The following is a 25,495-nucleotide window of genomic DNA, read 5'->3' as shown; positions in this document are numbered from 1 at the left end:
GAAAGGGCAGTGTAAAAGGTACAAAGTCTTAATCAGTATGTTAGAAAATCAGTGTATATGCATGCTGCAGCTGTTGAAACTGCTTCTGTGATAGAAATGTATTGGGGTATTTCAGAAGGTGGCTTCATTTCTTTCCTAACCCCCCACCACCACTGTAGAACTGTAAATAAAAAACACTAGCCTGTGCTCAATTTAACATTTGTGAGAACACACAAGACTTAATGGCAGATTAGATATGTTCTGAATTCTGGAAAAAGGCCAGCTCCTTATATGGTTATTAGGCATCTTTAATACAAAAGGATCAAAGGAATACATAAAAGAAAGATTCATTATTACAGGAGCATGAGTTAGTTTACTAATGACTATATACACACATAATTTATAGCCCTATGATAGACTCATTCACCCTTTGACCATCAGACTACACATTACATATTGGAATCATGCATTGTTCCCTAAGTAACATACATAGAGGGGCATAATGGAACAGAAACGCCTATCTCCATGGGCGTAATCTCCGAGAACGGGTCCGTGAAGGGGCGGACCGAACCGTATTATCGATAAAAAATAGACGCCCATGTTTTATTCGCCAATGTGTGAGCTGGGCGTTTTGCTTTTCAGCGATAATGGAAAGGGAAAGTGCCCAGCTCAAAAACGAATAAATCCAAGGCATTTGTTCGTGGGAGGGGCCAGGATTCGTAGTGCACTGGTCCCCCTCACATGCCAGGACACCAACCGGGCACCCTAGGGGGCACTTTTACAAAAACAAATAAACAGGTAAAAGAGCTCCCAGGTGCATAGCACCCTTCCATTGTGTGTTGAGCCCCCCAAATCCCCCTCAAAACCCACTGCCCACAAGTCTACACCATTACTATAGCCCTAAGGGGTGAAGAGGGGCACCTACATGTGGGTACAGTGGGTTTGGGGGGGTTGGACGACTAATAAGCATTAAGCAGCACAATTGTAACAGGTAGGGGGGATGGGCCTGGGTCCCACCTGCCTGACGTCCACTGCACCCCCTAACAACTGCTCCAGGGACCTGCATACTGCTGCCTGGGAGGAGGGTATGACATTTGAGGGTGAAAATAAAAAGTTGTGAAACATCATTTTTTTTGTGGTGGGAGGGGGTTAGTGACCACTGGGGGAGTCAGGGGAGGTCATCCCCGATTCCCTCTGGGGGTAATCTGGTCATTTAGGGCACTTTTGGGGCCTTATTTCGTGAAAAAACAGGGTCCAGGAAAAGTGCCCTAAATTCTAGCTACAAACGCATCCATTATCGGCGAAGGGCGCCCATCTCTGTTCGGGTGATAACCACGCCCCAGTTCCGCCTTCGACACGCCTTCGACACGCCCCCGTCCACTTTGTCCGCATCCGCGACGGAGTGCAGTTGAAAGCGTCCCAAATTCGGCTTTTGATTATACCGCGTTATTCGTTTTTGTGAGATAAACGCCCATCTCCCGATTTAGGTCGGAACTTGGGCGTGTTTCTCGTTCGATTATAAGCTGGATAGTAACATAGTAGATGACGGCAGAAAAAGACCTGCATGGTCTATCTAGTCTGCCCAACAAGATAAACTCATATGTGCTACTTCTTGTGTATACCTTACCTTGATTTGTATCTGCCATTTTCAGGACACAGACCGTAGAAGTCTTGCCCAGAACTAGCCCCACCACCCAAACACCAGCTCTGCCTCCCAATCTCGGCTAAGCTTCTGAGGATCCATTCCTTCTGCACAGGATTCCTTTATGCTTATCCCAAGCATGCTTGAATTCCGCTACCGTTTCATCTCCACCACCTCCCGCGGGAGGGCATTCCAAGTATCTACCACTCTCTCCGTGAAAAATACTTCCTGATATTTTTCTTGAGTCTGCCCCCCTTCACTCTCATATCATGTCCTCTCGTTCTACCGCCCTCCCATCTCCGGAAAAGGTTCGTTTGCGGATTAATACTTTTTAATTATTTGAACGCCTGGATCATATCACCTCTGTTTCTCATTTCCTCCAGGGTATACATGTTCAGGTCCGCAAGTCTCTCCTCATACGTCTTTAACGCAAATCCCATACCATTCTCATATCTTTTCTTTGCACCGCTTCCATTTTTTTTTACATCCTTAGCAAGGTATGGCCTCCAGAACTGAACACAATACTCCAGGTGGGGCCTCACCAACGACTTATACAAGGGGCATCAACACCTCTTTTCTTCTGCTGGTCACACCTCTCTCTATACAGCCTAGCAACCTTCTGGCTACGGCCACCGCCTTGTCACACTGTTTCGTCGCCTTCAGATCCTCAGATACTATCACCCCAAGATCCCTCTCCCCGTCCGTAACTATCAGACTCTCCCCGCCTAACACATACTTCTCCCGAGGATTTCTATTCCCTAAGTGCATTACTTTGCAATTCTTCGCCAAACCTTAGACCATTCTTCTAATTTCCGCAAATCCTTTTTCATGTTTTCCACTCCCTCCCCGGTGTCCACTCTGTTGCAAATCTTAGTATCGTCCACAAATAGGTAAACTTTACCTTCTAACCCTTTGGCAATGTCACTCACAAATATATTGAACAGAATCGGCCCCAGCACCGATCCCTGAGGCACTCCACTACTCACCTTCCCCTCCAAGCGAATTCCATTAACCACCACCCTCTGGTTTCTGTCCGTCAACCAGTTTCTAATCCAGTTCACCACTTCAGGTCCTATCTTCAGCCTGTCCAGTTTATTCAAGAGCCTCCTGTGGGGAACCGTGTCAAAAGCTTTGCTGAAATCTAAGTAGAATACGTTCATAGCACGTCCTTGATTCAATTCTCTAGTCACCCAGTCAAAGAATTCAATGAGATTCGTTTGACACGATTTCCCTTCAGTAAAACCATGTTGTTTCAGATCTTGCAAGTTATTGGCTTCCAGGAAATTCACTATCCTGTCCTTCAGCATCGCTTCCATTACTTTTCCAATAACCGAAGTGAGGCTTACCGGCCTGTAGTTTCCAGCTTCTTCCCTATCACCACTTTTGTAGAGAGGGACCACCTCCGCCGTTCTCCAATCGCACGGAACCTCTCCCATCTGCAAGGATTTATTAAACAGATCTTTAAGAGGACCCGCCAGAACCTCTCTGAGCTCCCTCAATATCCTGGGATGGATCCCGTCTGGTCCCATGGCTTTGTCCACCTTTAGGTTTCCTAGTTGTTCATACACACTCTCTTCCGTGAATGGTGCTAAATCCACTCCACTCTCACATGTACTTTTGTCAGTCCATCTTGGTCCTTCTCCAGGATTTTCTTCTGTGAAAACAGAACAAAAGTATCTATTTAGCAAATTTGCCTTTTCTTCATCATTTTCTACATAGCGGTTCACAGCATCTTTCAGTCTCACAATTCCCTTTTTAGTCATTTTCCTTTCACTAATATACCTAAAGAAATTTTTGTCACCCCTCCTTACCTTTCTAGCCATTTGTTCTTCCGCAAGCGCTTTCGCCAGACGTATCTCTCTCTTGGCTTCCTTCAGTTTCATCCGGTATTCCTCTCCGTGTTCCTCTTTTTGAGTTTTTCTGTATTTCTGGAACGCCAACTCTTTAGCCTTTATTTTCTCAGCCACTTGCTTGGAGAACCATATCGGTTTCCTTTTTCTCTTGCTTTTATTTACTCTCCTTACATAGAGGTTTGTGGCCCTATTTATAGTTTCTTTCAGCCTGGACCACTGCCCTTCCATTGTTCCCTAAGTAAAGATACAAATGACATACAATGTTTTTCCATTCCCAAAGGTCCCTAGATCACTTAACACTTTGGTCACTCTATTCTTTATAGTTAAACACATTCAGAAAGTGGTCACACTTACTAAATTGTAGCCTACTATTAAAATATATTTGTAAGGTAGAATTGTTTCCTTACCACTACATACAGAAATTTCACTTATATAGCATATGACCTTCCTCCAGTTAACTACTTTCCTGTAACTAGAGCTGCCTTCCACTATTCCCCCTCTAGTGCTGTCCCATTGTCTGGATCCTACCCACTGTCTATGCTGCTAGTTGAACTGGAAGCAGGCAGTGCAGGATCACTCTCAGAGGCATGGGGAGGATTAGAAAACTGTAGATAAATGTTTTAAAGTTAGAAATAATGTCTACACACATCAGCCTTCCTTCTACCCAGTGGCATGCGCGGCCATCAGCTTCCCGCCCGTCACGCAAGAGTCCTGTCAGTTTTTTCTCTTAACACGGTAGGGAGTGGTTGTTTTCCGTTTCTCTCTGTGCCCCTGAGAAAGAGCCTTCGTTTTTTCGCGAGAGTTTCGCTCTTTTATTTCTTCATGTACAAATTATTTAAAAACTTCAGACTGCACAAAACACAGCAGCCAGACTCATATTTGGCAAAATGAAATATGAAAATGCCAGACCCTTAAGAGAAAAATTACACTGGCTTCCATTAAAAGAACGCATTGCATTCAAGGTTTGTACCCTGGTTCATAAGATCATACAAGCGCTACGGGATATTTGTCAGGCCTCATAGACCTACCAACCAGGAACTCTACTAGCTCATCTCGTACGTTCCTGAATCTACATTATCCCAACTGCAAAGGACTAAAATATAAACTAACATATGCATCTAGTTTCTCCTAGATAGCCACGCAAATCTGGAATGAACTACCAAAAACCATAAAAACAACCCACGACATAATTTCCGTAAATTGAAGACCAATTTATTAAAGAAAGCTTACCATAATAACGCACCCTAATTGTCAATTAACAAGATGTACACTGGACTTTCACAATATCTAATTCTTTATTTCCTATCGCTCAAACTAAGTTATCCCAATTTTATTATAAGATGAACTTTCCTTCCTGAATACTTACTTCATTCTGTCTCCTCTATCTTAACTGTGTATTTCTTTTTTTCCGGAACTGGTAATCATCATTACAGAAATATGTAAGCCACAATGAGCCTGCAAATAGGTGGGAAAATGTGGGATACAAATGTTGTAAATAAATAAATGTATTTTTTTGTGCTCTGTTGAGCTCTTTGTATTAAAAAAAAAAAAGAATAAGTTTTGTTGCCGTCGTGGCCCCCTTTCCCTTTTGTGCCCTTTTTTCTTGGCACCATCGAGAACTTTGACTTTGCTGCCGCTATTTTTCCATCCATGACATCGAGGATTCCCAGCGACTTCGAGAAGTGCGGTCTCTGCAGCCTGGCAATCTCAGGTACCGATCCCCATTCGTGGTGTATCCAGTGCCTTGGGCCCGACCATTGCCCAGACGCGTGTAAGTTGTGTCTTAGCCTTAAAAAGCGGACACAGGCATCAAGAAAAGCTCAGCGGGAATGTCTGTTTGGAGCTTTGCCCGGCACTTCGACGTTGACAATGGTACCAAGGTCGGCGGCATCAACATCGGCACCGGAGATGGCATCGACATCGGGAGAGCAGGTAATACCTGTCCGGAGACCACCACACACTGAGAGCAGTGAGCCATCGAGTGGGTCTCCGCCTGTCTCGAAGGCTCCAGCTGTGCAGGCCCATCGGAACCGAACACTTTCGGACCCGACCCGAGGAGACGTGTGGTATCGGCATCGGTCTCCTTCCACAAACAGTACCGGGAGCTCCAGGGCGTCGAGGGATTCAGCACCCGGGAAGCATCAACGCCGGGAGGACCGCTCACCATCCATCCAAGAGGTGTCGGTCTTCGGACAGTCCGGTACCGCCTCTCTGCTCTGCACAGGTTCTGCCTCCTGCACCGGCCCCACAGCCTTTCCCGACAGACACCCTGGACGAGCGCCTCCGAGCCATTCTCCCAGGTCTCCTGGAGGGGCTGCTGCGTCAGTCTGTTCCGGTACCGGGGGTGCTTGCGCCCTCTGTACCGTTGATGGAAGCAGCAGCTGGCTCTTCGACTGTGGTGAAGTCCCCGATGCCGGTGCCGCTTGCGACATCGGCCTCAGCTGCCACCCAGTTCGACTCCCCGTCGACATTGCTGGAGGGAGCTTCATTGTCGCCAGCACGGGAGTCGAGGAGTCAAAATTGTCGAGGACATCGTTCCTCGGAGTCGAGACAGGCCCAGTTTCAGACTGCAGTTCGCAAACTCTTGTCTGACACCGAGGAGGATGCCTCGTGGGAAGAAGAGGAGGATCCCAGATATTTCTGTTCTGAGGAGTCTTGTGGTCTTCCTTCTGATCCCACTCCTTCGCCTGAAAGGAAGCTTTCTCCCCCGGAGAGTCTTTCTTTCTCCTCTTTTGTGCGGTAAATGTCTGTGTCTATTCCCTTCCCTGTGGTATCTGAGGATGAGCCCAGGGCCGAGATGTTCGAGATCCTTGACTATCCCTAACCACCTAAGGAGTCGTCCACTGTTCCTCTGCATAATGTCCTTAAGCAGACATTGCTGAAGAACTGGACGAAACCACTCTCTAATTCCACCATCCCCAAGAAGGTTGAGTCCCAGTATCGAATCCACAGAGAGCCTGAGTTGATGAAGTCGCAGTTACCTCACGACTTTATGGTTGTGGATTCTGCTCTCAAGAGAGCCAACAGTTCTAGAGATTTTGCCTTGGCGCCCCCGGGATGAGAATCTAGAACTCTGGACTCTTTTGGGAGGAAGGCCTACCAGTCCTCTATGCTTGTGTCCAAAATTCAGTCCTAACAGCTCTACACGAGCATCCACTTGTGGAATAATGTGAAGCAACTGGCAGACTTGGTCGATAAGCTTCCTTCGGAGCAGACCAGGCCTTTTCAGGAGGTGGTCAGGCAGCTGAAGGCGTGTCGTAAATTCCTGTCCAGGGGTGCTTATGACTCTTTTGATGTTGCTTCCTAGATAATCGTGTCCAGTAGCGGCTTGCAGATGTCTCTTGCCAGGGGGATAATATTTTTGGTGAGAAAGTCGAGCAGGTGGTAGAGCAGCTCCACCAGTGTGAGAACGCCATCGACAAACTCTCCCACCGGGCGCCTTCAGCATCTACCGCATCAGGTAGACGTTTTTTCCGGGGAAGGAGGACTGCTCCCTATGCTTACTATAAGCGTAGGTACAATCCACCTTCCCGACAGCCTTCTCAGGCTCAGCCCCAGCATGCTCGTTCATGTCAATAGCGTGCGCCTAGACAGGCCCCTGCAGCTCCCCAGCAAAAGCAAGGGACGGACTTTTGACTGGCTCCAGTTGAGCATAGCCACTATAAAAGTGTCTGTGCCGGTCGGAGGGAGGTTAAAATTTTTTCACCAAAGGTGGCCTCTCTTAACCTCTGATCAGTGGGTTCTCCAAATATTCTGGCTAGGATACTCCCTCAATTTGATCTCCATACCTCCAAATTGTCCACCGGGAGCTCAGTCCTTCAGCTGCCAGCACAGGCAGGTACTTGCAGAGGAAATCTCCGCCCTTCTCAGCGCCAATGCGGTTGAGCCCGTTCCACCGGGGCAAGAAGGGCTGGGATTCTATTCCAGGTACTTCCTTGTGCAAAAGAAAACTGGGGGGATGCGCCCCATCCTAGACCTAAGGGGCCTGAACAAATAACTGGTCCGAGAGAAGTTCAGGATGGTTTCCCTGGGCACCCTTCTTCCAATGATTCAGAAAAATGACTGGCTATGCTCTCTGGACTTAAAGGATGCTTATACACACATCCCGATACTGCCAGCTCACAGGCAGTATCTTCGATTCCATCTGGGAACGCAGCACTTTCAGTATTGTGTGCTGCCCTTTGGTCTCGCGTCTGCGCCTAGGGTGTTTACCAAATGCCTGGCGGTAGTTGCAGCGTCGCTACGCTGACTGGGAGTGCACATGTTCCCTTATCTCGACGATTGACTGGTGAAGAACACTTCAGAAGTAGGAGCTCTCCAGTCCATGCAGATGACTATTCAACTCCAGGAGCTACTGGGGTTTGTCATAAATTACCCCAAGTCCCATCTTCTTCCAGTTCAGAAACTAGAATTCATAGGAGCTCTGCTGGATTCACAGACGGCTCATGCCTATCTTCCAGAGGCAAGGGCAGACAACCTTCTGTGTCTTGTTTCCTTGGCCAGAGCGTCTCAGCAGATTACAGCTCGGCAGATGTTGAGACTGTTAGGCCATATGGCCTCCATGTGACTCCCATGGCCCGTCTTCACATGCGATCAGCTCAATGGACCCTAGCTTCCCAGTGGTTTCAGGCTGCAGGGGATCTAGAGGATGGATTCTAGCTATCCATAGATTTTCACAATTCCCTTCAGTGGAGGACAATTCGATCCAATTTGACCTTGGGGCGTCCCTTCCAAATTCCTTAGCCTCAAAAGTGCTGACAACGGATGCATCTGTCCTGGGGTGGGGAGCCCATGTAGATGGGCTTCACACTCAAGGAGCTTGGTCCCTCCAGGAATCAGGTCTTCAGATCAATCTCCTGGAGCTGCGAGCGATCTGGAACACTCTAAAGGCTTTCAGAGATCGGCTGTCCAATCAAATTATTCAAATTCAGACAGACAATCAGGTTGCCATGTACTACGTCAACAAGCAGGGGGGCACCGGATCTTGCCCTCTGTGTTGAGAAGCTGTCCAGATGTGGCTATGGGCTCGCACTCAAGGCATGCTTCTCCAAGCCACGTATCTGGCAGGCGTAAACAGTCTGGCCGACAGGTTGAGCAGGATAATGCAACCTCACAAGTGGTCGCTCAACTTGGGCGTCGTGCGCAAGATCTTCCGAGCATGGGGCACCCCCTTGGTGGATCTTTTTGCTATTCAGATCAATCACAAGGTCCCTCAGTTCTGTTCCAGACTTCAGGCCCATGACAGACTAGCGTCGGATGCTTTTCTCCTTCATTGGGGGAAGGGTCTCCTGTATCCATATCTTCCCATACCTCTAGTGGGGAAGACTTTGTTGAAACTCAAGCAAGACTTCGGAACCATGATTCTGATAGCTCCTTTTTGGCTGCATCAGATCTGGTTCCCTCTTCTTCTGGAGTTGTCCTCCGAAGAACCATGGAGATTGGAGTGTTTTCCAACCCTCAGAACGAGGGGGCGCTTCTGCATCCCAACCTCCAGTCTCTGGCTGTCATGGCCTGGATGTTGAGGGCGTCGAGTTTGCTTCCTTGGGTCTTTCAGAGGGTGTCTCCTGAGTCTTGCTTGCTTCCAGGAAAGATTCCACTAAAAAGAGTTACTCTTTAAAATGGAGGAGGTTTGCCGTCTGGTATGACAGCAAGGCCCTAGATCCTCACTCTTGTCCTACACAGACCCTGCTTGAATACCTTCTACATTTATCAGAGTCTGGTCTCAAGACCAGCTCCGTAAGAGTTCACCTTAGTGCAATTAGTGCTTATCATCAACGTGTAGAGGGTAAGCCTATCTCTGGACAGCCTTTAGTTGTTCGCTTCATGAGAGGTTTGCTTTTGTCAAAGCCCCCTGTCAAACCTCCTCCAGTGTCATGGGATCTCAATGTCGTTCTCACCCAGCTGATGAAGCCTCCTTTTGAGCCACTGAATTCCTGCCATCTGAAGTATTTGACCTGGAAGGTCATTTTCTTGGTGGCTATTACTTCAGCTCGTAGAGTCAGTGAGCTTCAAACCTTGGTAGCCCATGCTCCCTATACTACATTTCATCATAACAGTAGTCCTCCGCACTCACCCTAAGTTCCTGCCGAAGGTGGTGTCAGAGTTCCATCTGAATCAGTCAATTGTCTTGCCAACACTTTTTCCCAGTCCTCATACCCGCCCTGTTGAAAGTCAGTTGCATACATTGGACTGCAAGAGAGCATTGGCCTTCTATGTGGAGCGGACAAGCCCTTTTAGACAGTCCACCCAAATGCTTGTTTCTTTCGACCCTAACAGAAGGGGAGTTGCTGTCGGGAGACGCACCATTTCAAATTGGCTAGCAGATTGCATTTCTTTCACTTACGCCCAAACTGGGCTGACTCTTGAGGGTGATGTCACGGCTCATAGTGTTCGAGCCATGGCAGCGTCAGTGGCCCACTTGAAGTCAGCCACTATAGAAGAAATTTGCAAGGCTGCAACGTGGTCTTTTTTTTTTTTTTTTTTTACATTTGTACCCCGCGCTTTTCCCTCTCATGGCAGGCTCTATGCGGTTGGCAATGGAGGGTTAAGTGACTTGCCCAGAATCACAAGGAGCGGCCTGTGCCGGGAATCAAACTCAGTTCCTCAGTTCCCCAGGACCAAAGTCCACCACCCTAACCACTAGGCCACTCCTCCACTCCTTCAGTCCAAACATTCACATCTCACTACTGCTTTCAGCAGGATACCCGACGCGACAGTCGGTTTGGGCAGTCGGTGCTGTCGAATCTGTTTGAGGTTTAGAATCCAACTCCACCCCCCTAGGCCCATTTTTGTTCTTTTCCAGGCTGCACTCTCAGTTAGATGTTTCTTCGTATGTCAATCCTTGTTATGTCCTCGCCATTGCAAGGCCCAATTGACCTTTCTTTGTTGTTTTGAGTGAGCCTTGGGGCTAGGGATACCCCAGTCGTGAGAACAAGCAGCCGGCTTGTCCTTGGAGAAAATGAAGATACATACCTGTAGCAGGTATTTTCCAAGGACAGCAGGCGGATTGTTCTCACATACCCGCCCGCCTCCCCTTTGGAGTTGTCTTTTCCTTCTTTGCTTTATTATCAAACTAACGGGACTCTCGCACAAAGGGCGGGAAGCTGATGGCCGCGCGTGCTCGCACGCGCTCGTAGGCTCTAGCAAACTTTTGTTGCTAGGAAGATTTCCGATCATTGGACGTCACCCAGTCATGAGAACAATCAGCCTGCTGTCCTCGGAGAATACCTTCTACAGGTATGTATCTTCATTGTACTGCCACACTGGGACAGACCAAAGGTCCATCAAGCCCAGTATCCTGTTTCCAACAGTGGCCAATCCAGGTCACAAATACCTGGCAAGATCCCAGAAATAAGCAGTGGATTTTCCCAAGTCAATTTAATAATGGTCTATTGACTTATCCTTTAGGAAACTGTCCAGACCCTTTTTAAACCCCGCTAAGCTAACCGCCTTTTACCACATTCTCTGGCAACGAATTCCAGAGTTTAATTACACCTTGAGTGAAAAAAACTTCTTCGATTTGCATTAAATTTACTACTTTGTAGCTTCATCGCATGTCCCCTAGTCCTAGTATTTTTGGAAAGAGTAAACAAACGATTCACGTCTACTCCACTCAGTATTTTATAGACCTCTATCATATCTCCCCTCAGCCGTCTCTTCTCCAAGCTGAAGAGCCCTAGATGTTTCAGTCTTTCCTCATAGTTGTCCCATCCCCTTTATCATTTTCGTCGCCCTTCTCTGTACCTTCTCTAATTCCACTATATCTTTTTTGAGATGTGGTGACCAGAATCAAACACAATATTCGAGGTGCGGTTGCACCGATACAAAGGCATTATAACGTCCTCACTTTTGTTTTCCATTCCTTTCCTAATAATACCTAACATTCTATTTTCTTTCTTAGCCGCTGTAGCACACTGAGCAGAGCATTTCAACTTATCAACAATGATACCGAGATCCCTTGGTCAGTGACTCCTAACGTGGAACCTTGCATTACATAGCTATAGTTTGGGTTCCTCTTTCCCAATGCATCACTTTGCACTTGCTCACATTAAACGTCATCTGCCATTTAGACTCCCAGTCTTCCAGTCTCATATGGTCCTCTTGTAATTTTTCACAATCCTCTTGCGATGTAACAACTTTGAATAACTTTGTGTTGTCAGCAAATTTAATTACCTCACTAGTTACTCCCATCTCTAAATCATTTATAAATATGTTAAAAAGCAGCGTTCCCAGCACAGACCCCTGAGGAACCGCACTAACTACCCTTCTCCATTGAGAATACTGACCATTTAACCCTACTCTCTGTTTTCTATCTTTTAACCAGTTTTTAATCCACAATAGGACACTACCTCCTATCCCATGACTCTCCAATTTCCTCTGGGGTCTTTCATGAGGTACTTTGTCAAACACCTTTTGAAAATCCAGGTACACAATATCAGCCGGCTCGCCGTTATCCACGTTTGTTCACCCCTTGAAAGAAATGTAATAGATCAGTGAGGCAAGATTTCCCTTCACTAAATCCATGCTGGCTTTGTCTCATTAATCCATGCTTTTGAATAGGGGGAAAATCAGGAGGGGAGAAAACTTTTTCACATCACTGTACCCTGAGCATTTATGTGATAGGGCATAAAGTCAAACTTTTCCCCTGAGTGTCTCTGTCACTTTCTAACAGGCCTCAATTTGGAACAACTTCTTGTATCTGGCATTTGATATGATTGCACCAGAGGCAAGTCTGACATTTTCTTTTAGCTCTTTCATGTACATACATTGCAGATGTAGAGAACATCCAAGTGGATTTCCTCAGCAGGAATTCTCTCAATCTTGTGGAGTGGAAATTATCTTAAGAAGCTTTTGATCAAGTTAATGAAATGCTGAGGTTTTCTAGTAATAGATCTTAAAGCAACAAAGAGTCCCTTAATTATGTAGTTGTTAAAGGAGTTGTAATCTGAAGGGCTTGATTCTCTTCTTAGCCGTGACCTCACCACAGCCTCTTGTATGTGTTTCCACCCTGGCCGATGTTGAACTGAATACTTCTAACAATCTGGAGGTTGTTTGAATCCTGCTGTGCAGAAGTCTATTTTCCCTTCTTAAAACTTCCATAGCCCATACTTTAGCCTTCCTACAAGATGGTCTGCATAAAGTGTCAGCCTTGGGATCTGTAAAATTTTAGGTGGCAGCACAGCTTTGTCTTGTTCCCATGGTTGCTTACAAAGGACTTCTTTAGCTTCTTATCTAGATATAGTGTGTTTTCTTAAAGGGGTAACTTGCATTCAGCATCCCCTCCAAAATCCTTTTCCTAAGTGGAGCCCTAATAAAGTGCTCAGACCGCTGTATCATCCTCCCTTTGAACCTCTGAAGCAATCTTCTCTTAAAGATATCATTCTTAAGATGTTCCAGCCAATATTCAAAGCAACCACCGATATTCAGTGGTACTTCACTGGGCAGTGCTACTGAATATTGGCTCTGAGTGGTATTGGAGAGGAGCCAGTATTTATTCAGGTGCTAGCAATGTTCAGCACCAAGCGGGTGAATTTAAGACAGTTCAAAGCTGTCATAATTTGGTCCACTTAGCTATGCTAAATATCAGCTGGAACCCACATAAGCTCTGGAAGACAGCTCCACTTAAATTAGCCCCCAATATTCAGTGTCCGTCCCAAACATGGCCTGGCACTGAATATCTGGGGCTAATTCTGACCACAGCTGTCAGCATTTTAAAAACCGCTGACCACCTTGGGCTGAATATTTCCCCTAGTATTTTTAGTAGCGATCTCCTCAGTTCCAAGAGTTTAAGAATTACTTTCCTGTAGGGATCCCTCTCTCTCTGTTACAGAAGCGGAAATTTGTATCTGTATGGTTCCTTCCTTTTTACCTAAGATGGTAATCTGAATTAAACTCTTGTTCTTCCCTCATTCCATAAAGGAGGATTATGCAGAAGAGTTTAAGATCCTTCATTTTCTAGATATTTACTGAGGTCTCCTCAGAGGTTATTAATGAATTCAGAAAATCTGAAAGAGTCTTTATTGTTTTCGGTGGACAAGGAAATGTGCAGCAGCTTCGAAGCCTTACAATAGCCCACTGACTCAAGGACTTAATTTCTTCTGCTTATTTTTTTAAGGGAAAGCAGCTGCCATGGAGCTTTAAGAGCTCATCCTACTAGAGATACAGCTGTTGAATTAGAGCAGAAGTCTTGTTTGGGTTGCAGATCATAGGGATTCCCACCCTTTTTAAGGATTGCTTTGGTACATCCCAGAGTCCTCAACTGATATAGCATTGACGTTACGGAAGGAAACGCTATTCTTACATGTTAATTTTTTTTCCAGACCAGTCTAGGAACCTGCCCATTTCTGTGTTACTTAGTTGCTTAAAGTATTTGTGATATGCAGAAGTTCTTTGAGGAGCTAAAATTTTTCTCATGTTTGCAAAGTTTGTTATGCATTTTCTAGATTTTTGATTCAGTTTCAGTGGAGCTAAATGTCCACTTTTTGCACTGCTTTGTCATTCAAAATACTGAATACCTGATGCTGCACAGTGTCCTTATAGGGTAGAGCCCAGAATTCTGGAGTCTCCACGTCTGCTGGCTAACAGGCACAACCCACATGTCCTGGACTGCCTGGTAGGGACTAAAGCAGTGGTTCCCAAACTTTTTTGGTTTGCAGCTCCCTTAATGTCCATGCAGTTTTTCATGGCACAGTACACCCCCCCCCCCCCAATCACAGTTGCCCCCCCCCCCCCCCAAAAAAAAAAAAAAGGTATTCTGGGGGGGAAAAAATGTTCTCCGAAGACAAGCAGACTGAACATTATCACTGATGGGTCATCCTCCGCTACAGCCCAGGAGCCCGGAAATTACAAAAAAACCAAGAAATTTCTAGAACGCGGCGTCACACGGGACAGGAGGCACCGCGCATGCGCAAGCAGGTTCCCGCCCGTGATGCGAGCGTGTCACCTTTAGTTTTTTCTTGATCTGCGTCCTGAAGAGACGTCTCGTTCACTGCTCTTCAAAATCGGCTCAGGAGACCCAGGTTCGCGTTTTTACGCTTTAAAGTTCTTCCTTTTTCCTTCTTCTAACTATTTGTTTTCACTAAATATTAAAAAAAAAAAGTAGGTTTACCTTTATTTCTTAGTTTTTCTCCTCTCTTTTTAAGTTTCCGCCTTTTTTGATGCGACCGTCCTTAGGCTGCTCGGTCGGGCTGTTTTTTCCTTTTTGTGCCCCTTTTTTCCTGGCACCATCGAGTCTTTTGATTTCACGACTGCCGTGTTTCCCTCCATGTCATTGAGGACACCCAGCGGCTTCAAACATTGTACTCGGTGCAACCGGACCATCTCCAGTACCGACCCCCACGCGTGGTGTCTCCAGTGTCTTGGGCCTGACCATCTCCCAGCTGCTTGTAAGCTGTGTAAATTGATGAAAAAACAGACCCAAGTAGCTCGAGAGGCTCAGCGTGAGAGACTTTTTTCAGATCAGTCCGGTCCTTCGACGTCAGCATTGACATCGGTACCGAGATCGGCAGCGGCATCAAGGGAGGCATCGACATCGGGAGTCCAGGTAATGGCTGCCTAAAGACCGCATCGAGCTGGGAGCAGCGAGGCATCGAGTGGGTCTCCACCTATCTCTAGGCCTACTGCTATGCAGGCCCCCCCGGACCGACCTGCATCGGACCCGGCCCTGAGGAGGCATGGGTTCCACGTCCTCATCGGTACTGAGGAGTCTCAATGATGGGCATCGAGCGAAGGCTAAGAAGCACCGTCATCGTTCTCCTTCCATACATGGTACCGAGAGCTCCGGGGAGCCAAGGATCTCAGCACCCAAGAAGCATCGGCACCGGGAGGACCGCTCACCCTCCATTCAGGAGGTGCCAATGCGTCGGTCATCTGGCAACCTGGTACTGGCTCTCGAGCCCCTTCAGACTCTGCAACCGACTCCTGTACCCGGCCCCCCAGCCTTTACCGATGGAAGCTCTCTGAGCATATCAGGGCCCTTCTTCCAGAGCTTCTGGAAGGCTTGCTTCGCCAGTCGGTGTCAGGGGTGCTTGCGCCTTCCGCATCGACTGCTGAGGTGGCATCTGGGCCATCGCCTGTGAGGAGGTCCCCGTCCTTGGTACCGCTTGCTGTACCGGCGTTAGCTGCCACCCGGGTCGATTCCCCCTCGACGTCGATGGAGGAAGCTTTGCCGGAGTCCTGGCAGGGGTCGACTTCTCAACACCCCCCACGAAGTCGTCAATCCTCAACGTCAAGACAGGCTCGGGTTCAGGCTGCTCTTAGGGAGCTTTTGTCCGATACCGAGGATGAGCGCTCATGGGAAGAGGAGGAGGACCCCAGGTACTTTTCGGAATAAAAGTCATGTGGTGTACCCTCTGATCCCACTCCGCCTGTTGAAACTAGGATGTCTCCACCTGAGAGTCTTTCTTTCTCCTCTTTTGTTAGAGAAATGTCTAAAGACATTCCGTTCCCTATGGAGGTTGTGGATGAGCCCAGGGTTGCGATGCTCGAGGTCTTGGATTATCCTTCTCCACCTACTGAGGTTGCAACGGCCCCTTTGCATTATACACTGAGGGAAGTGCTTATGCGTAATTGGTCGTGCCCTCTTTCTAATCCTGTGGCCCCCAAAAAATCCGAGTCCCAGTATAGAGTCCGTGGAGAGCCTGTGATGGTGAAGACCCAATTGCATCACGATTCCATGGTGGTGGACTCTACTCTCAGAAGAGCCAAGAGTACTAGAGACTGTGCCTCGGCGCCCCCAGGCAGAGAGTCTAGGACCTTGGACTCTTTTTCTTTTGGGAGGAGAACGTATCAGGCCGCTATGCTCGCCACCAAGATCCAGACTTACCAGCTGTACACGAGCATTCACTTGCGGAACTCGGTGAGGCAACTGTCCAGTTTAGTTGAAGCACTTCCTTCGGAGCTTGCTGAACCTTTTCACCAGGTGGTCAGGCAGCAGAAGGCATGTCGCAAATTCCTGGCCAGGGGGGTCTTACGACACTTCTGATGTGGCATCCTGAATAGCTGCTCAAGGTATAGTGATGCAGAGACTCTCATGGCTGCGTGTCTCTGACCTCGATCAGAAGACCTAGCAGCGAATGGCGGATGTTCCTTCCCGGGGGGATAACCTTTTTGGCGAAAAAGTAGAGGACATGGTCGATCAGATAAAAAAGCATCATGACGCTGGACGTCTTCTGCTACTGTCTCCTCTTCCAGGAGGTTTTTTGGAGGGAAGAGGAGTGTTCCCTATTCCTATAAACAGGCGTAGGTACACTCCTGATTCTCAGCAGCCGGATCAGGCTCAGCCCCAGCATGTGCATTCTCATCAACACCGTGCGCCTAAGGCCCCTAGGGCTCCCCAGCAAAAGCAAGGGACGGGCTTTTGACTGTCTCCAGTGCAACATAGCCTCGGTAAAAGTGTCTGTGCCGGACGGCTTACCTGTCGGGGGGGGGGGGGGGTTGATATTTTTCACCAAAGGTTGTCTCTTTTAACCTCCAACAGGTGGGTTCTTCGAATAGTCTGGTTAGGATACACTCTAAATCTGGTATCCAAACCTCCAAATTGCCAACCAGGAGCTCAGTCCTACAGCTCCCAGCACAAACAGGTACTTGTAGAGGAACTCTCCGCCCTTCTAAAGGCCAATGCAGTCGAACCCGTTCCACCAGGGCAAGAAGGGCCGGGATTCTATTCCAGGTACTTCCTTGTGCAAAAGAAAACGGGGGGGGGGGGGGGGGGTGGATGCGTCCCATCCTAGACCTAAGGGCCCTGAACAAATTCCTAGTTCGAGAAAAGTTCAGGATGGTTTCCCTGGGCACACTTCTTCCAATGATTCAGAAAAATGACTGGCTATGCTCTCTGGGCTTAAAGGATGCTTATACACACATCCCGATACTGCCAGCTCACAGGCAGTATCTTCGATTCCATCTGGGAACGCAGCACTTTCAGTATTGTGTGCTGCCCTTTGGTCTCGTGTCTGCGCCCAGGGTGTTTACCAAATGCCTGGCGGTAGTTGCAGCATCGCTACGCAGACTGGGAGTACATGTGTTCCCTTATCGCGACGATTGACTGGTGAAGAACACTTCAGAAGTAGGAGCTCTACAGTCCATGCAAATGACTATTCAACTCCTGGAGCTACTGGGGTTTGTCATAAATTACCCCGTCCCACCTTCTTCCAGTTCAGAAACTAGAATTCATAGGAGCTCTGCTGGATTCACAGACGGCTCATGCCTATCTTCCAGAGGCGAGGGCGGACAACCTTCTGTGTCTTGTTCCCTTGGCCAGAGCGTCTCAGCAGATTTCAGCTCGGCAGATGTTGAGACCGCTAGGCCATATTCAGGAAAACGATTGGCTATGCTCTCTGGACTTAAAGGATGCCTACACTCACATCTCAATACTTCCAGCCCACAGGAAGTATCTTCGATTTCAGTTGGGAACTCAGCACTTTCAGTACTGTGTACTGCCCTTTGGCCTCGCATCTGCGCCCAGGGTCTTCACAAAGTGCCTGGTAGATGTCACAGCGTCACTATGCAGACTGGGAGTGCATGTGTTCCCTTATCTCGATGATTGGCTGGTGAAGAGCACCTCGGAGGCAGGAGCTCTACAGTCCATTCGGATGACTATTCAAGTGCTAGAGCTACTGGGGTTTGTAATCAATTATCCCTAGTCCCACCTAGTCCCAGTTCAGAGATTAGAGTTCATTGGAGCTCTGTTGGACGCACGCACGTCTTGAGCTTATCTCACCCAGGCAAGGGCAAACAATCTCTTGACCCTAGTGGCCTTCGGTCAAGCGTCTCAACAGATCACAGCTCGGCAGATGTTGAGACTCTTAGGACACATGGCTTCCACAGTTCATGTAACTCCCATGGCACGCCTACATATGAGATCAACTCAATGGACCCTAGCTTCCCAGTGGGGGGATCTAGAGGATGTCATCCATCTCTCCACCGATTTTTTCAGTTCCCTTCAGTGGTGGACCATTCGATCCAATTTGACCTTGGGACGTTCATTCCAAATTCCTTAGCCACAGAAAGTGCTGACAATGGGGAGCTCATGTAGATGGACTTCACATACAGGTAGTTTGGTCTTTTCAGGAGAAGGATCTTCAGATCAACTTCCTGGAATTACGAGCGATTTGGAACGCTCTCAAGGCTTTCAGAGATGGCTGTCGAATCAAACTATTCTAATTCAGACAGATAATCAGGTTGCTGTGTATTACACCAACAAGCAAGGGGGCACCGGATCTCGCTCTCTGTGTCGGGAAGCCGTCAGGATGTGGCTTTGGGCTCACCACCACGGCATGTTTCTCCAGGCCACGTATCTGGCAGGCGTAAACAACAGTCTAGCTGACAGACTGAGCAGGATAGTGCAACCTCACAAGTGGTCACTGAACATGGACGTTGCCCGCAAGATCTTCCGAGCGTGGGGCACCCCCTCGGTGGATCTTTTTGCCACTCAGATCAATCACAAAGTCCCTCAGTTCTGTTCCAGGCTTCAGGCCCACGACAGACTAGCATTAGATGCCTTTCTCCTACATTGGGGAACAGGCCTTCTGTATGCGTATCCTCCCATACCTCTAATAGGGAAAATTCTGCTGAAACTCAAGCGAGACCGTGGAAACATGATTCTGATTGCACCTTTTTGGCCCCATCAGATCTGGTTCCCTCTTCTTCTGGAGTTGTCCTCTGAAGAACCGTGGAGATTGGAGTGTTTTCCGACCCTCATCACCCAGAGCGAGGGGTCGCTTCTACATCCCAACCTCCAGTCTCAGGCTCTCATGGCCTGGATGTTGAGAACTTAGAATTTGCCTCTTTAGGCCTTTCAGAGGGTGTCTCCCGAGTCTTGCTTGCTTCCAGGAAAGATTCCACGAAAAGGTGTTATTCTTTTAAATGGAGGAGGTTTGCCGTCTGGTGTGACAGCAAGGCCTTAGATCCCTTTTCTTGTCCTACACGGTCCCTGCTTGAATACCTTCTACAGAGTCTGGTCTCAAGACCAACTCCGTAAGAGTTCACCTTAGTGCGATTAGTGCTTATCATCAACGTGTAGAAGGTCAGCCTATCTCTGGACAACCTTTAGTAGTTCGCTTCATGAGAGGTTTACTTTTGTCAAAGCCCCCTATTAAAACTTCCACCAGTGTCATGGGATCTCAACGTCGTTCTCACCCAGCTGATGAAAGCTCCTTTTGAGCCACTGAATTCCTGCCATCTGAAGTACTTGACCTGGAAGATCATTTTCTTGGTGGCTGTTACTTCAGCTCGTAGGGTCAGTGAGCTCCAAGCCCTGGTAGTGCATGCACCTTATATTAAATCACAACGGAGTAGTCCTCCGCACTCACCCTAAGTTCTTGCCGAAGGTGGTGTTGGAGTTCCATCTGAACCAGTCAGTTGTCTTACCAACGTTCTTTCCCCGTCCACATACCCGCCCTGGTGAGGACCAGTTGAACACCTTGGACTGTAAGAGAGCATTGGCCTTTTACGTGGAGCGGACTAAACCCTATCGACAGTTCGCCTAGCTGTTTGTTTCTTTTAATCCCAACAGGAGAGGAGTCACTATGGGTAAATGCACCATCGCTAATTGGCTAGCAGATTGCATTTCCTTCACTTACGCCCAAGCTGGGCTGACTCTCGAGGGCCATGTCAAGGCTCATAATGTTAGAGCCATGGCTGCGTCAGTGGCTCACTTGAAGTCAGCCTCTATTGAAGAGATTTGCAAGGCTGCAATGTGGTCATCAGTCCACACATTCACATCTCACTACTGCCTTCAGCAGGATACCCAACGTGACAGTCTGTTTGGGCAGTCGGTGCTGCAGAATCTGTTCGGGATTTAGAATCCAACTCCACATTCCTAGGCCCATTTTTGTTCAGTTCCAGGCTGCACTGTCACTTAGTTGAATTTATTTTCAGATCAATCTAAGTTATGTCGTTGCCATTGCGAGACCCAATTGACCAATGTTAATTGTTTCAAGTGAGCCTGGGGGCTAGGGATACCCCATCAGTGGTAATGTTCAGCGTGCTTGTCCTCGGAGAAAATAGAGATACATACCTATAGCAGGTATTCTCCGAGGACAGCAGGCTGAACATTATCACAACCCACCCTCTTCTTCTTTTGGAGTTGTTCCTTTTCTATATTTGCTCTTTATTAAACTAAAGGTGACACGCTTGCGTCGCGGGCGGGAACCTGCTTGCGCCGCGTTCTAGAAAGTTCTTGTTTTTTTGTAATTTCCGGGCTCCTGGGCCGTCGCGGGGGACAACCCATTAGTGATAATGTTCAGCCTGCTGTCCTCGGAGAATACCTGCTACAGGTATGTATCTATTAACTTGACACATCAAATAAGATTGATCACTATCTAATACTGTCTATAGTGGTGCTGTCTCTTCTGAAGGAGGAAAAGCCTCAAGTAGTGATGGGGTACTCCTTTGTTGATCAATTATTCAACCTTAGGGAGCCCCATTCATTCATCACTGGCTAAAAAACCTCCTATTCTTTATATTGAACTGTTCTCTCAAATAATGCTTAATTCAGCTTTATGCTAGTGATTGAAAGAACACTTATCTCTCCAGCTGCTCAGTCTCTTTTCACTGTCCCCCAAGGTTTCGGTTCCTGCATCAGGGTCCGTGCTGCGCGTCGACTGATATCTGTAAGAGAGCGCACTCATTACACCACACAGTTCTTAGGACATAACCCCCCCCCCCCCCCTTTTTTTTTCCCCAAAACAACACCTCACACTCATTGCTGGCTCCTCTCTCGTTTGTATCGTTAAACAGTCAATATGGCGTGTGGCTTATAAATCCTTGACGTCACATGCCTACAACATAGCCCCTCCCATTGGTTGTGATCAACTCTCCAAGGGAACCTCCTTTTTCATCTTTTGTGAAGAACTCAGAGAAGTCCGAGAGCCCACAGCCATGTCAATAAAGAAAAAACTTGTCAAAAAATGTAGTCAAAAATTTGTAGTCAAAAAAATTTATTCCACTCGATCTTAGTATTCAGCCCGTTCGGCCAAATAGTCTGCAGACGGTATATCCATCTTTGTTCTTGTTGCAGCAAGAGAAGTTTTCTGTCACCACCCTTGATTCTCCACGTTAGTTGTTGTGATACCACGCATTTCAAGGATTCAAAAGTGTGATTAGCTATATTAGTGTGCCACTAACGGCGCTGTTGTCTTCGTAGTGTGGATATTGCTTTTGTGTTCTACAAGTCTGGTCACCAATTTTCTCGAAGTCTGCCCCACGTATATTTTATTACACGGGCACACAATACCATAAACAACCCACTCTGATGTACATGAAGTGTTGTGATAAAGTGTATAGCTTTTGCCTGATTGAGGATCAGTAAATTCTTTTGTGTTCAACATTACTACGCACATTCCACAATTCCCACAGCTCTTGTGTCCCCCTTCAGGAATGTTTTCTTCTACAGTCCTTCTTAGAGCTGTGGGCACCAAGATCTCTTTCAGATTGCGTCCTCTGCTAAACACCATTCTTATTCTTGCCTTGGCAAAACCCGGTAGTGTCTGTATGATGTGCCAATTCTTTCTTATATCAGAAATCCGTGAGGCCATAGTGGAATAACGTATAACACAAGTTATGGTTTCTTCTTCACCGTTCTTATCCAAATGTCTAGGTAGTAGTAGATACGATTATTGTACCTCGCCCGTCTGAGTGCTCTATGCACATCATACAGACACTACCAGGTTTTGCCAAGGCAAGAATAAGAATGGTGTTTAGCAGAGGACACAATCTGAAAGAGATCTTGATGCCCGCAGCTCTAAGAAGGACTGTAGAAGAAAACGTTCCTGAAGGGGGACACAAGAGCTGTGGGAATTGTGGAATGTGCGTAGTAATGTTGAACACAAAAGAATTTACTGATCCTCAATCAGGCAAAAGCTACACACTTTATCACAACATGTACATCAGAGTGGGTCATTTATGGTATTGTGTGCCCGTGTAATAAAATATACGTAGGGCAGACTTCGAGAAAATTGGTGACCAGACTTGTAGAACACAAAAGCAATATCCACACTAAGAAGACAACAGCGCCGTTAGTGGCACACTGTAATATAGCTAATCACACTTTTGAATCCTTGAAATGCGTGGTATTACAACAACTAACATGGAGAATCAAGGGTGGTGACAGAAAACTTCTCTTGCTGCAACAAGAACAAAGATGGATATACCGTCTGCAGACTATTTGGCCGAACGGGCTGAATACTAAGATCGAGTGGAATAAATTTTTTTGACTACAAATTTTTGTGACAAAAAACTTTTGACTACATTTTTTGACAAGTTTTTTCTTTATTGACATTGCTGTGGGCTCTCGGACTTCTCTGAGTTCTTCACAAAAGACGAAAAAGGAGGTTCCCTGGGAGAGTTGATCACAACCAATGGGAGGGGCTATGTTGTAGGCATGTGACGTCAAGGATTTATAAGCCACACGCCATATTGACTGTTTAACGATACAAACGAGAGAGGAGCCAGCAATGAGTGTGAGGTGTTGTTTTGGGGAAAAAAAAGGGGGGGGGGTTATGTCCTAAGAACTGTGTGATGTAATGAGTGCGCTTTCTTACAGATATCAGTCAACGGGCAGCACGGACCCTGATGCAGGAACCGAAACCTTGGGGGACAGTGAAAAGAGACTGAGCAGCTGGAGAGATAAGTGTTCTTTCAATCACTAGCATAAAGCTGAATTAAGCGTTACTTGAGAGAACAGTTCAATATAAAGAAGAACAGGAGGTTTTTTAGCCAGTGATGAATGAATGGGCTCCCTAAGGTGAATAATTGATCAACAAAGGAGTACCCCATCATTGCTTGAGGCTTTTTCCTCCTTCAGAAGAGACAGTATTAGATAGAGATCAATCTTATTTGATGTGTCAAGAGAACTGTATGATACTCAACTCTGGATTGTGATAGGGAAAAAGTTTATATCAGAGTCTACAAAAATCTCTGGTAAAGCTATGTGAAATGTTGGTGTTATAAAAGATAAGTTCTAAAAATAATGGGGGGAAAGATTTGCACATAATTAGAAAAAAAAAGGTTTTGACTGCATGATTATGTGATTACTAAGTGCAATTAATTTATTCATTTATAAGTTCAAGTTCAATTTATTTGATTATACTGCAAAATTTTACAAAAAAAGAAATCTAAACGATTTACAATGCATAACCAATTGGGGGAGGGATAGAGTACCAACGCACCACAACAGAAAGCAACACAGAATACAAAAGAACATTTGGGAAAGGAAAGGTTACATCTCAAAAAAAGGAGCAACGGGGGAAGGGAAGAATAGTAGGAGGCTGGGAGCTGTTTATTCAAGTATCTAGGAGCAAAATCTCTAGGAAAAGGGAGTGGAGAATCAAACAGCAGTTTGGCAGAAGATCAGTGAAAAATAGTAAGCTTTTAGCTGGGACTTATGGTAAAGAACATCTCAAGGTGCAAGATATTAGGCTGTCTTTCAAACCTGAAAGGCCATCAGGGTGGTTTATGAAACGAAAAAAGCAGAGAAACAGAAATTACAAAGTCCAGTTAGCAACAGAGGAAAAGAGATATCAGGTACAAGGCTTACATGTCATCTGTCATCTTTGAGACCCTGCCCAAAAGAAAGCTGTAAGTCAATAGCATTACTGCCTCTACTGTGCTCCCTCAGTCTGTCTCCTGCGTGCCGGGACCCGGATTATCGCATGTACTACTACTACTACTATTTAACATTTCTAGAGCGCTACAAAGTGTACGCAGCGCTGTACAAACACAGAAGAAAGACAGTCCCTGCTCAAAGAGCTTACAATCTAAATAGACAAAAAGTAAAGCATTTAATATTTAAGCAGTCAAGCACAAGAGAACAGTCACAGAAGGACTGAAGATGTTGAAGGGTGGTCAGTGTGATTAGGTGTAATGTGTTGAGTTAGCGCGTGCTCTGCTGCTGGCCACAGATCATGTCCTTACTGTGACAGGAAGAAGGACCCAACCCATGGCCAGCAGCAGAGCACGCGATAACCCAGGTCCCGGCACACAAGAGCTTGAGACCAGTCAGCTTGTGTGCCTCTCCCTCCGTGGCTGTGAGTTTGCCACGATACACAGTTTAGTAAACACTGGACTAAAGGAAAGAAAATTAACAGATAAGAATAATTTTTCCATACATGACTTGAACTACACTCAGCACTTTGCTGAAACCACAAATCTTCGTGGAAAAAGGAATACTGTATTGGGCATACATCTGACATGTCAGTATCCAGAAGTTTCCAGAGAAATAAGTGCATTAATTCTACGTTGCATGCATAGTTTCATAATCAGCTCTTCAAGGAAAGCATATACTAATGGATTTGTTTCAATAAATTACCTGTTCTAATAACATTATGTAGATGCTTATAAATACCATCTAGGCATAAGTATTGTCTCTATTGTTCTGTAAAAGAAATTACATGCCTATGACATTGTTGCTCTTAAGGAGCAGAACATGGCTATGTTCATTTCATTTCCATCATAATTAATTGTCTTAATTTTTTGTTTTCTTTTCCCCCAGGATTGAACATTCCCAATTTGGTGAAAGTGCTTGTTGACAATGGCGTAATAGTCTAAGACACAACAGCAACCAAACTAGAAATTTGTGTTTGTTTTTAATGGAGATAAAAAATTCTAGAATGTATTTTTAAATATTTGCATAGGACATATTCATTTCATGTGATAAGGACATAAACATTAACCAGTGTTTTAAGATGTCCATTTAAAAGTTGATACAGGTTCTGGAATTAAAATAAAACTTTTTTCATTATGTTACTTAGTAGAAACAAATGTCTTAAGCTGCATCCCAAAATAAAGTGTAAAACCAGTTTACTTTCCTGTGGTCTTAGTTCTATTTTTAAAAAATTTTTAAATGTCAGCATTAATTAGCTCTTGATTTGAACTCATATTTTTTTCAATGATTTTACATCTGACAAACTGGAATGCATGTGCATTGGTTCTGCAAATGAGAATGAGGGAAGCAGTCACAACATATAAAAGTTTTTCCCCAAATTCCTCTGATTGAATTATTTAGACATCCCACGCGCCATGTCTC

The 25,495-nt window shown here is 46.3% G+C and overlaps 1 protein-coding gene across 1 annotated transcript in view; it reads left to right on the top strand.

The window, feature by feature from the left end:
• LOC115474425 overlaps positions 1-25,272 on the top strand; it is a 439,537-nt gene extending 414,265 nt beyond the window's left edge. The window contains exon 14 of the mRNA XM_030209885.1: positions 24,962-25,272. Coding sequence (XP_030065745.1) covers positions 24,962-25,017 — 56 coding nt within the window. The 3' untranslated portion in view covers positions 25,018-25,272. The remainder of the gene's footprint in view (positions 1-24,961) is intronic.
• The last annotated feature ends 223 nt before the right edge of the window (positions 25,273-25,495 follow it).

This window comes from Microcaecilia unicolor, chromosome 1, assembly GCF_901765095.1.
Source record: "Microcaecilia unicolor chromosome 1, aMicUni1.1, whole genome shotgun sequence".
NCBI classification, from domain to species: Eukaryota; Metazoa; Chordata; class Amphibia; order Gymnophiona; family Siphonopidae; genus Microcaecilia; species Microcaecilia unicolor.
The sequence above is the reverse complement of the archived record's forward strand: the minus strand, read 5'-3'. Positions and strand labels throughout refer to the sequence as shown.